Here is a 16,523-nt window from a genome sequence, read left to right on the forward strand (position 1 = left end):
TGAAGAACATTGAACAAAAATATAAATGCAACATGTAAAGTGTTGGTCCCATGTTTCATGAGCTGAAATAAAAGATCCCAGAAATGTTCTCTAATTTTGTGCAGAAATTTGTTTACATTCCTGTTAGTAAGCATTTCTCCTTTACCAAGATAAGCCAGGTGGGACGCTAGCCAACATGTCAGAATTCAAAAAGGCTTTTCGGCAAAAGCAAATGATGCTATTATCTGAGGGTAGCACCTCCGTAAACAAAGAGATAAAGCATATTTCAACCCTGCAGGCGCGACACAAAAAGCAGAAATAAAATATAAACCATGCCTTACCTTTGACAAGCTTCTTTTGTTGGCACTCCAATATGTCCCATAAACATCACAATTGGTATTTTTGTTCGATTAATTATGTCGATATATATCCAAAATGTCAATTTATTTGGCGCGTTTGATCCAGAAAAACACCGGTTCCAACTTGCGCACCGTGACTACAAAATATCTCAAAAGTTACCTGTAAACGTGCCAACACATTTCAAACTACTTTTGTAATACAACTTTAGGTATTTTTTAACGTAAATAATCAATCAAATTGAAGACGGGATGATCTGTGTTCAATACAGGAGGAAAACAAAATGTAGCTAGCTTTTCTGGTCATGCGCCTCTATCTAACAGTACACTTCAAGTGACCCTCGTTCAAGATGGCCGTACTTCTTCATTACACAAAGGAAAAACCTCAACCAATTTCTAAAGACTGGTGACATCCAGTGGAAGCGATAGGAACTGCAAGAAGGTCCCTTAGAAATCTGGATTCCCAATGAAAACCCATTGAAAAGAGAGTGATTTCAACAACAAAAAATCTGAATGGTTTGTCCTCTGGGTTTCTCCTGCTAAATAAGTTCTGTTATACTCACAGACATGATTCAAACAGTTTTAGAAACTTCAGAGTGTTTTCTATCCAAATATACTAATACTATGCATATATTATCTTCTGGAGATGATTAGCAGGCAGTTGAATTTGAGCATGCATTTCATCCGGATGTGAAAATACTGCCCCCTGTCACCAAGAAGTTAAACAACATGATCATTACACAGGTGCACCTTGTGCTGGACACAATAAAAGGCCACTCTAAAATCTGCAGTTTTGAGATACAACACAATGCCACAGATGTCTCAAGTTTTGAGGGAGTGTGCAATAGCCATGCTGACTGCAGGAATGTCCACCAGAGCTGTTGCCAGAGTATTTAATGTTAATTTCTCTACCATAACCCGCCTCAGTTTATGGTAGAGCAATTAACATTAAATTCTCTAGCAACAGCTCTGATGGACATTCCTGCAGTCAGCATGGTGGACATTCCTACAGTCAGCATGCCAAATCATCTTTTTAGAGAATTTGGCAGTTTGTCCAACCGGCCTCACAACCGCAGACAATGTGTAACCACGCCAGCCCACGACTTCGATTTCCGGCTTCTTCACTTACGAGATCGTCTGAGACCAGCGACCCGGACAGCTGGTGAAACTTATGAGTATTTCTGTCTGTAATAAATCCCTTTTGTGGGGAAAATTCATTCTAATTGGCTGGGCCTATCTCCCCAGTGGGTGTCACTACTAGATCACAGACTCTGAACCTGGACCATCTACCTCTTACCTGATCCAGAGGTAGCCTCTGCTGTGTTACTGCCTAGTCATATGAAATCCACAGATTAGGGCCTAATTAATTTATTTCAATTGACTGATTTCCTTATATGAACTGTAACTCAGTAATTGTTGTATGTTGCATTTATATTTTTGTTCAGTATACATTACTGCTGCCACCAAGCCATTGGAAGCAGAACCTCTTTGTCCTCTGTGTCTTAAGTAAAGCAGCCTGCTCAAATACTGTGTGTGTGGTGCGTGTGTTTATGCGCGCACGCTCTGTAGACTGAAGCAGCCTGCCCTGAGGTCTCCTGAAGGAGGATGTCAGCCCTGTCCTTTCTCCTCCTCTGGTCCTGTGTGTGGCTCTGACGGACACAACTACGCCTCCCAGGTACAGCAACACACACACACACACACACACACACACACACACACACACACACACACACACACACACACACACACAGTGACAAGTCAAAATGTTCTTATATTTATCTCAAATGAGTCTTTATATGAATCGAACTTAGTCATTTAATTTCCCTTTTCAACACATCATTCTCAACAAGGTCAGAGAAGATAACGCATAAATCAATAGAAACACATGGGAGAGATGCGTCACCACAACAACCCTCTGGTCCTCAGTTGCTATTTATCACAGCCCTTTGTCTTTGTGTTGTCTATATCTATGGAGGCTGTCCACACTGTTACCCTCTAACTATATTTGTATATCTCTGGAGGCTGTCCACACTGTTAACCTCTTACTGTATCTGTATAACTATGGAGGCTGTCCACACTGTTACCCTCTAACTATATCTGTATATCTCTGGAGGCTGTCCACACTGTTAACCTATAATCTGTATATCTCTGGAGGCTGTCCACACTGTTAACCTCTTAATGTATCTGTATATTTCTGGAGGCTGTCCACACTGTTAACCTATAATCTGTATATCTCTGGAGGCTGTCCACACTGTTAACCTCTTACTGTATCTGTATATCTCTGGAGGCTGTCCACACTGTTAACCTATAATCTGTATATCTCTGGAGGCTGTCCACACTGTTAACCTCTTACTGTATCTGTATATCTCTGGAGGCTGTCCACACTGTTAACTTCTTACTGTATCTGTATATCTCTGGAGGCTGTCCACACTGTTAACTTCTTACTGTATCTGTATATCTCTGGAGGCTGTCCACACTGTTAACTTCTTACTGTATCTGTATATCTCTGGAGGCTGTCCACACTGTTAACTTCTTACTGTATCTGTATATCTCTGGAGGCTGTCCACACTGTTAACTTCTTACTGTATCTGTATATCTCTGGAGGCTGTCCACACTGTTAACTTCTTACTGTATCTGAAGCATTATGTACAAGCTCTAGATCCAAGAGACACAACAACATTACAGCTGTGTTGTAATTCACTGATAATAAACACAAAACACAGAGATACATAGCCTGATAAGAGGTGTGCGCATGTGTGTGTTTTAGTGTAAATTGGAGCAGCAGGCGTGCCTCACAGGGAAGGAGTTGACTATGAAGTGTTCAGGTCTTTGTCCCTGTCCAACCGCGACCCCAACCAAAGAGACAGAGGTCAAGCATGGTGAGTACACACACACATGTGCACACACACACAGAGACACACAGAGACACACAGAGACACACAGAGACACACACACACACACACACACACACACACACACACACACACACACACACACACACACACACACACACACACACACACACACACACACATACACACAAACTGCAGTGCTATACAATAACTTTCTCTCTCACTCTCTCTCTCCCTCTATCCCTACCTCTCTCTCTCTCTTTCTCTTTCTTTCTCTTTCTCTCTTCCCCCTCCCCCCCATAGAGAGTTGTACAGGGCAGGACCTGTCTGATCTGGGGGACAGGCTGAGGGAATGGTTCCAGCTGCTGCAGGGCAACGCCAAGCTGAACAACAACAGCAGGACTGGAGCCAGTAACACAGCAGAGGCTACCTCTGGATCAGGTAAGAGGTAGATGGTTCAGAATCTGTGATCTACCAGCAACACTCCCAGCTGAGACAGGTATACTCCTCTCCCCACTGCAGGTCGTGGTTCAAACTACGCTCCGACCCTTTAAAAGGTTATCCCACCTTCTCTGTCATTTCATAACTGTCTCAATAAAGTTAACAGACAGTACAGTAGAGTTAGTATAAGGCCAGCACTGCATCAGGTAATAGTTAAATAGGGCCAGCACTGGATGAGGTAAGAGTTCAATAGGGCCAGCACTGCATCAGGTAAGAGTTAAATAGGGCCAGCACTGCATCAGGTAAGAGTTCAATAGGGCCAGCACTGCATCAGGTAAGAGTTCAATAGGGCCAGCACTGCATCAGGTAAGAGTTCAATAGGGCCAGCACTGCATCAGGTAAAAGTTAAATAGGGCCAGCACTGCATCAGGTAAGAGTTCATTAAGGTCAGCACTGACTTGCCTAGTTAAATAAAGGTTAAATAAAAATAACATAAACGATAGAAAATCAAGTAAGAGTTAAATAGACCAGCACTGCATCAGGGAAGAGTTAAATAGGACCAGCATCATATCAGATGCAACATTGTGTATATTCTCATTTATTTTCCTAATGATATTTGGAGTTACTATAATCCTGACCTCTACCACTGTTATCAATATTTGATCTGTCTGTGTGGGTTATAACTAATTCCTCCTCTCCCCTTTTCACTGTGGGTGTGTGTGCTTGCATGTGTGTGTGTATCTCAACATGTGTGTGCTTGCATGTGTGTGTGTGTGTGTGTGTGTCTGAACATGTGTATGTTTGCCAGCTTGTGCGTGTGTCTCTATATGTGTATCATATCTCCCTCTCTGTCTGTAGTCCTGGACAGGAGCGTAGTGGTCAGCTGTAAGGACTCTGTAGGCTGGATGTTCTCTAAGCTGGACACCAACAGTGATCAGTATCTGGACCTGGCCGAGCTGGCAGCCATTAACCTGGACAAGTATGAGGTCTGCATCCGACCCTTCTTCAACTCCTGTGACTCCTACAGGGACGGGAAGGTTTCTACAGCCGAGTGGTGCCTCTGCTTCTGGAGACAGAGTGAGTATAATTTGGGGAAAGGTGTGCTTGTGTGTCCGTTGATGTCTCTCCTATCTCCCCTCTCTCTCTTCTCTCCTCTCTCTTCTCCCCTCTCTCCTCTCTCTTCTCCTCTCTTCTCCCCTCTCCTCCCCTCTCTCCGCTCTCCTCCCCTCTCTCCGCTCTCCTCCCCTCTCTCCGCTCTCCTCCCCTCTCTCCGCTCTCCTCTCCGCTCTCCTCCCCTCTCTCCGTTCTCCTCCCCTCTCTCTCTTCTCTCCGCTCTCCTCCCCTCTCTTCTCCCCTCTTCTCTCCGCTCTCCTCCCCTCTCTTCTCCCCTCTCTCTCTTCTCTCCGCTCTCCTCCCCTCTCTTCTCCCCTCTCTCTCTCTTCTCTCCGCTCTCCTCCCCTCTTCTCCCCTCTCTCTCTTCTCTCCTCCCTCTTCTCCCCTCTCTCCGCTCTCCCCTCTCTTCTCCCCTCTCTCCGTTCTCCTCCCTCTTCTCCCCTCTCTCCACTCTCCCTTCTCTTCTCCCCTCTCTCTCTTCTCTCCTCTCTCTTCTCCCGTCTCTCTACTCTCTCTCTTCTCCCCTCTCTCCCCTCTTCTCCACTCTCTCTCCTCTCTTCTCTCCTCTCTTCTCCCCTGTCTCTCCTCTCTTCTCCCCTGTCTCTCCTCTCTCTTCTCCCCTGTCTCTCCTCTCTCTTCTCCCCTGTCTCTCCTCTCTCTTCTCCCGTCTCTCTCCTCTCTCTTCTCTCCTCTCTCTTCTCCCGTCTCTCTCCTCTCTTCTCCCCTCTCTCCTCTCCCGTCTCCCCTCTCTCCTCTCGTCTCTATCCCCTCTCTCCCCTCTCCCGTCTCCCCTCTCTCTCCTCTTGTCTCTATCCCCTCTCTCCCCTCTCCCTCCTCACCCGTCTCCCGTCTCCCCTCTCTCTCCTCTCGTCTCTATCCCCTCTCTCAGTCCATCACTGTAAGTCTTCCCCCTAGTTGTTTTTAGTTGCACAGTGGTGGGGAAATGTCCACAGTGGTGCAGTAACAACATCAGTGTAGCTTTGTTGCCAGGATGGTTCCTCCCACAGCTCTCGCAGATTGTGTCTGTCAGCCAAGCAGATGGCCAGAAACTAGACAAGACCTGTGTTTACCACTGGACCCATGGCTGGAGCCACTGCATGTGTCCCAAATGGCACCACATGCCCTATATAGTGCACTACTTTTGGCCAGAGCCCATTAAACCTGAGAAACACAGTAGTTTGAAGTGGCATATAAATCATGTATCATTTCAATGGGAGATTTGTGTGAATGTTCGACAGACTTTCTACGCATATCTGAATTTTCTACGATTTGGCCAATTGTGTGTATGTATCGAAGATATGTACTGAAGCGTTGGTGTGTTTCCCCCTCAGAGCCCCCCTGCCTGGCTGAGCTGGAGAGGATCCAAGTTCAGGAGGGAGGCAAGAACAAACTAGGTATTTATTATGTGCTACATGCTCCTGCATGATTGACATTTCCCAGACGTGCATGAGGGCTTTGAGTGAGCATACCCCTTACGGAATTTCATGTGATCACGTGATGGCAGGTAACCTAGCGGTTAAGAGCATTGGGCCAATAACTGAAAGGTCGTTGGTTTGAATCCCCGAGCTGACTAGGTGAAGAATCTGATGTGCCCTTGAGCAAGGCACTTAACCCTAATTGCTCTGAATAAGTGTGTCTGCTACAATGTTAATTTAATGTGATAATGTGAAATCATGTGATTTTGAATTTGCCCCAATGCAACATTATTTACATTAACCCTTTACACTCATGGAAATGGTCCTATATGGATAGGAATATATTTAAATGCTTCTTACAGGATAAATCTGAAAAGCATATGCATAACCATGGTAGTGATTTAAAAGGTAACCGTTTGGAGATCATGGGGAAATGTTTAGACCAAAGCACAACCTTTCACCTGACACTAGATCCAATCATTACACTGTTGATTTTCGCTGCATTTGTCGATAACAAAATCGGGAAAATAATCTGGGATACATTCAGTAACATGATAAGACAAAACAATGACAAGGGTCTGAGTGAGAGGGCTAACTGGTGTTCCCAAGTGGCCACACACCTCTCCAAAGTGTACACAGTTCCTAAGTCATTTCAATGCACTTTTATGACTCAGTCTTCAACTATAAGGTGCTTGTTTTGAGCTCTCTTAGCTGTTCCGTTGAGGAACTAGAGCAACACACTTGTAGTTGTTGTATTTGGAACACAGCCCTGCATCCCCACCATCACAGAATTACTGTTGTTGTTTACGCAATCGAAAAAACAGTCCAATATAAATCACTGGGTCAGGTGGGCACGATTTGAAAGCTTGTTCTATTGCTTTCACAAGGCAATTCAGAGAAGCAGATTGTAATTTTGGTGCACATAGAATGGAGTCATGAGAGCATTCAGATGTGTCGTCTGTGGAAAATGTTCTTCACAACAGACAAACAGGCTCATTCTGTTGAACAACCCAGGGTATGAAGCTATGTCATCTTGTAACTGTACATCAAACATAGTGATCATAAACGTTGACACTGTATATCACATGAGTTTTATGATATGAAATGTGAAGTACACATTTGGACTCACGGGTGTTTGGCTTGTTTGTATGACATCATAGCTGTATTTATTATAATCCTCAACATCTCATCTTTCAAAATGCATCGAGTCATTTTATCATTTGCAGCATTTCCCTAACTCAGACTTAATTTTTCTGGCAAAAGTTGTCCAATTACCGGAAGGGATGGAGGGCACATCTTGTTGCACGGTGCTCAAGTTCAGAATATCTGTCAGTCAAAACCCATACAGAGCTGTGAAGCGGAGACCCTGAGCTCTGATGTCATGTATAGCATGTTACTGTACAGCCACTACGTTCCAATTTAGGAGATTATTAGTGCCCAAATCTGCCATTTTCAACCAGTATACAGGTACGAGTGTAAAGGGTTAACATATATTTTTCACCTTATTCTGCATGTACTTAGATATAGAAGTCCTATGACATTCTATCCCGATTTCATCCCTTTTCTGATCCTCAGTAGGATGCCGATAAAATAGTGGTGTGTATCTTATATTATAATAGCCTACAGATAGATGCTGATATATTCTAAGGTGTCAGGGCTTAAGTCTCTGTAACCTTGTAAAGGTGAACTAGTCCAGATTCATAGCACATGTGTCCTTGTTCTCTAGTTATTAGCCAGCCCCTTGGTGCAGCAGCAGCCCCTAGGTGCAGCAGCAGCCCCTTGGTGCAGCAGTAGCCCCTTGGTGCAGCAGTAGCCCCTTGGTGCAGCAGTAGTATGCTGACCATAGAATATTAGAATTACATTGCCATTCTATTTCTATGGTGCTGTCTACACAGTTATTCCCCTCTCCTATACCTTCCCAATAAATGGATTTTGTATTCATGGCTTATGACATTTGAAATTGTCTGCAGAAAACAAATGCTGCATACATACAGTATCATTTAAGCTGTACGACACTTACACTGACCGTGATTAGGTATGATGGTTGGCCAGAACGTATAGCTTACTGGCTTATGTAAGTCCAATTAAGTATATATGATAACCTAAACACATCAATTCAAATGCTTTTTAAATATGTATCTCTTGACTCAAAAGAATGAATGAAGCAAAACCATAATTCACAAATATCCTGGTTCTCCAACAAAATGATATAAAATAATAAGCACAAAGAAAGCAAATAACAACAACAAAAAAGGACCTGAATTAACAATGCTGTAAGAACCTGGGCAGTGCTATGCTGAGGTGTGACAGTTTAGACGTACTCTCTGTTCTCATAAGTGTTGCATAGCAGACACTTTCCAGTGTTGTTGAAGGTGGCGATGCCTCTCAGATACTCCTAAAGTGGTTTATTCTGGTAGTCCTCCACGAGTCGCATCAACTCTTGCTGGCGGCTGCGCACGCGGGGCAACATCCGTGCCTATAGAACACTAGCGAGTTCCTGCTCCCTCTGTAGTGACTTCCTATGTTGTTGTAGTTGCAAGGCGTCGAGGAACTGGCAAATTGTGGTTTGTGTCACTGTGGTATCGGTAAGACGCCCCACAAACGACTGACACCAACCATCCCTTTGTGACGTTATTGGTCTTCCCCATGTCCTTCAGGACAGTATCGTAGTAGTTCCACATTTCTGTAATCAAAAGATAGAAACATGTTAGACACCCATTTGCTGTTGTCATCAAACTTGTTGCAATATTCCAGTGCTCTTCTTCGGCTTCTTTGACCCTTTCCCAACGGGCGCCCGATCCATGTGTCCTCGAAGTCAGCCACAAATGTGGACAACGCTGGGTCTTGAAAGACCAGAGTTTCCTCCATCTCCTTTAAACATCTCATCACATCAGAGGACGGGACAAATGCGAGCTTATGGAGCATCTTGAGGGCAAAGTCGGGGTCCCTGAGGTACGTTGATGCCACCTCAGGACGGTGGGACAGTTGCCGTCTGAAGTGTGGTCCCAGATGGAAGAAGCAACCCCGGTTGCGGACGTCCGGGACATCTTCTTGAAAGCCTTCACGGGAGCTGCTGGCTCGAAGTCAGTCATGACGGATTCTGGCTTCAAATCCGGGTTCAATTTCTTCAGTGCCTGGAACGCACAACTGTATGTCCACACAAAGAAATAAAATAGTAGGCTGTTAGATTGCATTTTTTTAAATGAACTTAATTTATGCTTTTGAATGCATCACTCACTGAAATTACCATTTTCCACTAGCATTGCTACGTTCTCCAAAAATGCTAGCCAGATTCGTATTCTCATTCTGGACCTTCCTAAATAACTAGCTGACACAAATTGTAAAAACTGTTGGGAGGAAATATCCACAGGGAAGTCAAAAATAAGCTAAACTTCTAAAGAGTTAACTATCCCTTTAAAACAACATTAATATGCTAGTAAATGATTGTCCCTAGGCCTACCTCAGACTTATTGGGCAGCATACTAATGGCTGCTACAAGCACAGCCTCCTGTCGCATATCCCGTGAATATGTGAGCATCCTGTGGATGGTGTACACCTGCTGGAATGGAGGTGGGACTTTCTGGAATGTTCCATTGGCAAACCAGTGCTCACAGTCACACAGGAATTCCAAGTTGTCTTTGGTTGTGAAGATCCAAATCCTGTCTGGGTCTGGCCCACTGTCGTGCCGAAGAAACAGCTCTCCACAATGCGTAGTATGGTAGATCTCAGGTATGACCAGGTTGGAGAGGGTTGCCGGGCCCCCCCCGTCGTGCTCCTCATCTGAGGGATGACTGGATCCACTTCAGGAGTGACAGGATTGGGGAGAGTTGCAGGTTCAACCTGGTCACCACCAGCTGCCGTGCCATGGTTCCCAGGGACTGTAGCCGGAACCTGACCTGCGTCTGCTTGTCTTCTTTTGCCTGTGCCTCTGTATACTGATTTTTAAGTTATATTCCGAGGGCAAATAATGCCTGACAGCATCTGACATGGCCGTGTAGCAGACTCCAAAACGTGCAGTGTGCTTTCCATGGTCTCCAAACTCCTCTTCTTCATGTTGTTCAGTACATGTTGGACTGCTATCTGCTTTCCGTCCGGGATGTGGTTGTGGTCTCCCAACAACCCCGTCAGTGAGGACGGCACGAGTACGAACCTCGGCACGAGTACGAACTGTACTCTGTACCTTTACAGAAAGATTTGTTAGCCAGATCTCGTTCTTTTCTGTAAGTATAGCCCCCATGCACCAGGATTCTGTTTCTAAGCACAGAGGACAAACTTGGGTTCCAAAGTTAGTTTCCATTGTAGCTCCTTCTTGGGGACCTCCTCAGAAAGGAATGACTGCTGAGGAAAAGGGTGCTCTATTTGTACAACATCTTGGGGTTATTAGCATCCCAGTGATTTGCAGGTCTATTGTTTGACTATCAAGATCCAAAACTGCAGTTCCTTTCTACAGTCATGTGACAATTAGCTTTTTTCCCTATCTTCTAATACAAACCACTAAATGTTTTCTTAAATTAATCAAACCATAGGATAATTAATAGTCTGTAATACAAACACTAATTATTTTAACTGTAACATAGTAGGCTATGATAATTTAACATCACAAACAACAACCTGTACCCCCGCACATTGACTCGGTACTGATACCCCTGTATATAGCCTTGTTATTGTTATTTTATTGTGTTACTTTAGTTTATTTAGTAAATATTTTCTTAATTCTATTTGTTGAACTGCATTGTTGGTTAAGGGCTTGTAAGTAAACATTTCACAGTAAAGTCTACCTACACCTGTTGTATTCGGCAAATGTGACAAATAACATTTGATTTGATATATGTATTCTATCTAAAAACATGTGTGCCTCCATATGTAAAATCCTCTTTGTGTGTGTCAGGCTTGTTTATCCCTAGCTGTAATGAGGATGGATACTACAGGAAGCTGCAGTGTGATCAGGCCAGGAGAGAATGCTGGTGTGTCGACCAACAGGGAGGGGAACTAGCCAGCTCCAGAATCCATGGCAACCCCGACTGTGGTAAGAGACAATCAGGGTTCAATTTCTGAAACCCCCTGGCACACACTCAGTATAGAACCCAACTCACATACTTAGTAGGCTACAGACCACCACACACACTCAGTATAGAACCCAACTCACATACTTAGTAGGCTACAGACCACCACACACAATCAGTATTGATACCCATACAGTCTGTACTCCAACACATACATTTTTATTTTATTTTTACATTTGAGTAATTTAGCAGACGCTCTTTTCCAGAACGACTTAAAGTAATTCGCAGTGTTGTGTTCGAGATCACCTAAAGCGAGACCGATTCAAGACCAAGACCGGAGCAAATAGAGTCTGGGGCAAGACCAAGACTGGGAGGGGGACAAGGGGTCTGAAACTGAATCAAGACCGAGACCAGAAAAATGCGAGTCCAATTCAAGACCATGATTGTCATTTTGTAAAATCACCACCATAATAAGAGTTCAAAATGTCCAGTATTTCTGTGTTCATATTTCAGAACAACATCTGGATTCTTTAGACATTTCAGAATGGTGAAAAAAATTCATGCTGAGGGAAAATAGAGCCACTATTACTAACCCAAACACAGTGGGGAACTATGAGGGCCATCTATGCCTTCAGAGAAAGCTAAGGATTTATAAAATAATAATAATAACAATGATCATTTTTATGGCATTATTATTTTCAATGATGTTCTGATTTAATCCCTTGTTTTTTGTTGGAAAGGGTTATAACTGAAAAGAAAAAAGATCCAATCAAGATTTTTCTTTGGTCTTCTCTGGGGAGATAAATCTAGCTAGCTAAGTCAGCCATTGGTTAGGTCATCAGCTAGATAGATAGATAGATAGATAGATAGATAGATAGATAGATAGATAGATAGATAGATAGATAGATAGATAGATAGATAGATAGATAGATAGATAGATAGGCATTTGCCATTCAACTGTTGAAGAGCAACATTTGAGTGACAGTGGAATAAACCAATAGAGACTTGTAATGGGTGGGACTGTTTTTACAAAAAAACATATGGAAACTTCTGCCTTCTCAAAAGCCAACAGTCGCAGTAGTTCTCCCACGGTCTATCTAGCTATCTTTTGTTGTAGGCTAGTTTACAGCGGCTGCAGCAGATGTTATTGAAGAGGATGTTGTTGCTAATTTGTTAGCTTCTCCCTTTTCAAGAATAACTTTCAACAAGAAGTTAACCTTTTACTGCAGTGGGCAGTAAAATCTACTTAAATCTACTTTGAAATTAAAGTATCCACCTCAGACACAGTGTGGTTCTTGGTAGTCTTAAACAAATCTACTTTGAAACTAAAGTATCCACCTCACACACATGGTTATGGACTTTAAAAAATAAGACACCTGTACCATGTCAGATATAGAGTTGAAATGTATTCCGTTTTTAGTTTGCATCCCAATATTACACTTTATATACATCACAGAAGACTGAAATATAACAAAACTGTTTGACATAGAAACACTGGATTTTCATCTGTTTAATATATATATATATATATATGTATTAATTATGAAATAATATGAATAACATTCCACCCATGAGGCCAAAGAGGGCACTTTTGTTAATTGACTGCAGGAAAGGGTTGTTTCAAATTATCATCTGGTGAGTGGAACTGTGTTTTTTCTAATAATAATGTATAATTTTTTAGTTTTTGCTCAATCTGATTGGGTGGGCCTGGAAGGGCCTGGCTCCCCGGTGGGTGGGCCTGTGTCCACCCAGGCTCACTCATCCTTACGCCCCTGATGGCTTAATTGCACATCACAAATAGCCGACTAACCAAGACTTCGGACCAAACTTTTTCAATACCTGGTTTGCATACACATTATTGCCTGAGACTCCCGTGTGGCACAGCATCTCAGTGCAAGAGGGGTCACTACAGTCCCTGGTTCAAATCCAGGCCGTATTACGTCCGTCCGTGATTGGACGTCCCATAGGGCAGTGCACAATTGGCCCAGCGTCATCCAGGTATGGCCGGGGTAGGCCGTCATTGTAAATAAGAATTTGTTCTTAACTGACTTGCCTAGTTGAATAAATAAAAATATAGTTAGCATTTACTGGTAGATATCATAAGTTGAAACGTCTTTCCCGGCTACCGATGACGTTCTTCTGTGAGCTGCTCTATGCCAAAACCAGTTGTGAGCTGTTCCATGCCAAAACCAGTTGTGAGCTGCTCCATGCCAAAACCAGTTGTGAGCTGCTCCATGCCAAAACCAGTTGTGAGCTGTTCCATGCCAAAACCAGTTGTGAGCTGCTCCATGCCAAAACCAGTTGTGAGCTGTTCCATGCCAAAACCAGTTGTGAGCTGTTCCATGCCAAAACCAGTTGTGAGCTGTTCCATGCCAAAACCAGTTGTGAGCTGTTCCATGCCAAAACCAGTTGTGAAACTGTTCCATGCCAAAACCAGTTGTGAGCTGTTCCATGCCAAAACCAGTTGTGAGCTGTTCCATGCCAAAACCAGTTGTGAGCTGTTCCATGCCAAAACCAGTTGTGAGCTGCTCCATGCCAAAACCAGTTGTGAGCTGTTCCATGCCAAAACCAGTTGTGAGCTGTTCCATGCCAAAACCAGTTGTGAGCTGTTCCATGCCAAAACCAGTTGTGAGCTGTTCCATGCCAAAACCAGTTGTGAGCTGTTCCATGCCAAAACCAGTTGTGAGCTGCTCCATGCCAAAACCAGTTGTGAGCTGCTCCATGCCAAAACCAGTTGTGAGCTGCTCCATGCCAAAACCAGTTGTGAGCTGTTCCATGCCAAAACCAGTTGTGAGCTGTTCCATGCCAAAACCAGTTGTGAGCTGTTCCATGCCAAAACCAGTTGTGAGCTGTTCCATCTTGTGATGCCAAAAACCAGTTGTGAGCTGCTCCATGCCAAAACCAGTTGTGAGCTGTTCCATGCCAAAACCAGTTGTGAGCTGCTCTATGCCAAAACCAGTTGTGAGCTGCTCTATGCCAAAACCAGTTGTGAGCTGCTCCATGCCAAAACCAGTTGTGAGCTGCTCCATGCCAAAACCAGTTGTGAGCTGCTCCATGCCAAAACCAGTTGTGAGCTGCTCCATGCCAAAACCAGTTGTGAGCTGTTCCATGCCAAAACCAGTTGTGAGCTGCTCCATGCCAAAACCAGTTGTGAGCTGTTCCATGCCAAAACCAGTTGTGAGCTGCTCTATGCCAAAACCAGTTGTGAGCTGTTCCATGCCAAAACCAGTTGTGAGCTGCTCCATGCCAAAACCAGTTGTGAGCTGCTCCATGCCAAAACCAGTTGTGAGCTGCGCGCTCTTGCTGCCTGCAGATGATATTCCACTACTTTGTGCATGATTTCTCTATTGTACTACATAATGGCTAATTGGGGCGGCAGGTAGCCTAGTGGTTAAGAGCGTTGGGCCAGTAGCCGAAAGGTCACTGATTTGAATCCCCAAGCCGACTAGCTGAAAAATTGGTTGATGTGCCCTTGAGCAAGGCACTTATCCTCAATTGCTCCTGTAAGTCGCTCTGGATAAGAGCATCTGCTAAATTATAAAAATGAATAAGTCATATACCTCCACTACTTTGATATGCATCAGTGGGGATTAAGAAGTGAGTATATGCAGTGCCACATTCAAGTCAGGGATTATTTGCACTCTAAAGAACCGCTTGTCGCTGTGAGAAAAGTATTTCAAGATAAAATGGTTGTCTGGCTGGACGGAACCTGCTGCTGATTAGAATGGTTCCTGCGGCAGGGTTCAGAAACAGCCATTAAAACACAGACAACGTCAAACACATGCCCTTTAGTTCACCTCTCTCTCTCTCTCTCTCTCTCTCTCTCTCTCTCTCTCTCTCTCACTCTTCTCCAGATGAGGCGGTGGCATATTCAGGTGATTTTGGCAGTGGGGTCGGATGGGAGGATGAGGAAGATAAAGAAGCGGAGGAGAATGCAGAGGAGGAGGAAGGAGAGGTGGGAGAGGCAGATGATGAAGGATATATTTGGTGAAGAAAACAATGAAGTCTAGCTAGTCCAACATTACTACCGGAGCATCTCAACTTCTCTCTCTCTCTCTCTCTTACACACACACACACACACACACACACACACACAACACACACACAAATAATGATCCTGGAAACCTGAAGAGATGGACACAATTGAAAAAATTGTGGGGTGGGGGTTGGAGAAGAGGGGTGTGGGGTTGAAGAAGTGGAGGGGTGGGGCGGTGGGGGTTGGAGAAGAGGGGGTGGGGCGGTGGGAGAAGAGGGGTGTGGGGGTTGGAGAAGCGGGGTGGGTGCGGTGGGAGGTTGGAGAGGGTGGGGACGGTGGGGAGGTTGGGTAGTTGGAGAAAAGGAGCTGGGGACGGTGGGGGGTTGGAGGAGGTGGGGGTTGGAGTGGAGGAGGTGGGGACGTGGGGTTTGGATAGGAGGTGGGGCGGTGGGTGGTTGGAGAAGTGGAAGGGGTGGTTGGAGAAGAGTAGCTGGGGACGGTGGGGGGGGTTGGAGAGGTGGTGGGGGTTGGAGAGGAGGTGGGGACGGTGGGGGTTGGAGAGGAGGAGGTGGGGACGGTGGGGGTTGGAGAGGAGGAGGTGGGGACTGTGGGGGGTTGGAGAGGAGGAGGTGGGGACGGTGGGGGTTGGAGGGGGAGGAGGTGGGGACGGTGGGGGTTGGAGAGGAGGTGGGGGTTGGAGGGGAGGAGGTGGACAGGGGGTTAGACAGGAGGGTGGGGGGGGGTGGTAGGGGTTGGAGAGGAGGTGGGGGGGGGGGGTTGGAGAGGAGGAGGTGGGGGGTTGGAGAGGAGAGGGTGGTAGGGGTTGGAGAGGGTGAGGGTGGTAGGGGGGGGTTGGAGAGGAGAGGGTGGTAGGGGTTGGAAAGGAGGGTGGGGGTTGGAGAGGAGGGGTGGTAGGGGGTTGGAGAGGAGAGGGTGGTAGGCGGTTGGAGAGGAGAGGGTGGTAGGGGGGGTTGGAAAGGAGGGTGGGGGTTGGAGAGGAGACTGTGTGGAGTTGGAGGGGAGGGGATGGTGGGGGGGGTTGGAGAGGAGGGGGACGGTGGGGGTTGGAGAGGAGGGGATGGTAGGGGTTGGAGAGGAGGGGATGGTGGGGGTTGGAGAGGAGACGGTGGGGGTTGGAGGGGAGACGGTGGGGGTTGGAGAGGAGACGGTGGGGGTTGGAGAGGAGGAGGTGGGGGGGGAGGAGGTGGAGAGGAGGAGGTGGGGGTGGGGGTTGGAGAGGAGACGGGGGGGGTTGGAGAGGAGGTTGGGGGGATGGTGGGGGTTGGAGAGGAGGAGGTGGGGGGTTGGAGAGGAGGGGACGGTGGGGGTTGGAGAGGAGGGGATGGTAGGGGTTGGAGAGGAGGGGATGGTGGGGGTTGGAGAGGAGA

The 16,523-nt window shown here is 45.7% G+C and overlaps 1 protein-coding gene across 2 annotated transcripts in view; it reads left to right on the forward strand.

Moving 5' to 3' along the window:
- Nucleotides 1-15,320, forward strand: part of LOC112247198 (testican-2) — a 77,859-nt gene extending 62,539 nt beyond the window's left edge. For both annotated transcript variants that reach the window (XM_042299064.1, XM_042299065.1), the window contains 7 exons: nt 1,905-2,010; nt 3,103-3,214; nt 3,491-3,628; nt 4,487-4,705; nt 6,073-6,135; nt 11,045-11,182; nt 15,014-15,320. In XM_042299064.1, the coding sequence (XP_042154998.1) occupies nt 1,905-2,010; nt 3,103-3,214; nt 3,491-3,628; nt 4,487-4,705; nt 6,073-6,135; nt 11,045-11,182; nt 15,014-15,150 (913 nt within the window). In that variant the 3' untranslated portion in view covers nt 15,151-15,320. The remainder of the gene's footprint in view (nt 1-1,904; nt 2,011-3,102; nt 3,215-3,490; nt 3,629-4,486; nt 4,706-6,072; nt 6,136-11,044; nt 11,183-15,013) is intronic.
- The last annotated feature ends 1,203 nt before the right edge of the window (nt 15,321-16,523 follow it).

The sequence above is a fragment of the Oncorhynchus tshawytscha genome, linkage group LG16, assembly GCF_018296145.1.
Source record: "Oncorhynchus tshawytscha isolate Ot180627B linkage group LG16, Otsh_v2.0, whole genome shotgun sequence".
NCBI classification, from domain to species: Eukaryota; Metazoa; Chordata; class Actinopteri; order Salmoniformes; family Salmonidae; genus Oncorhynchus; species Oncorhynchus tshawytscha.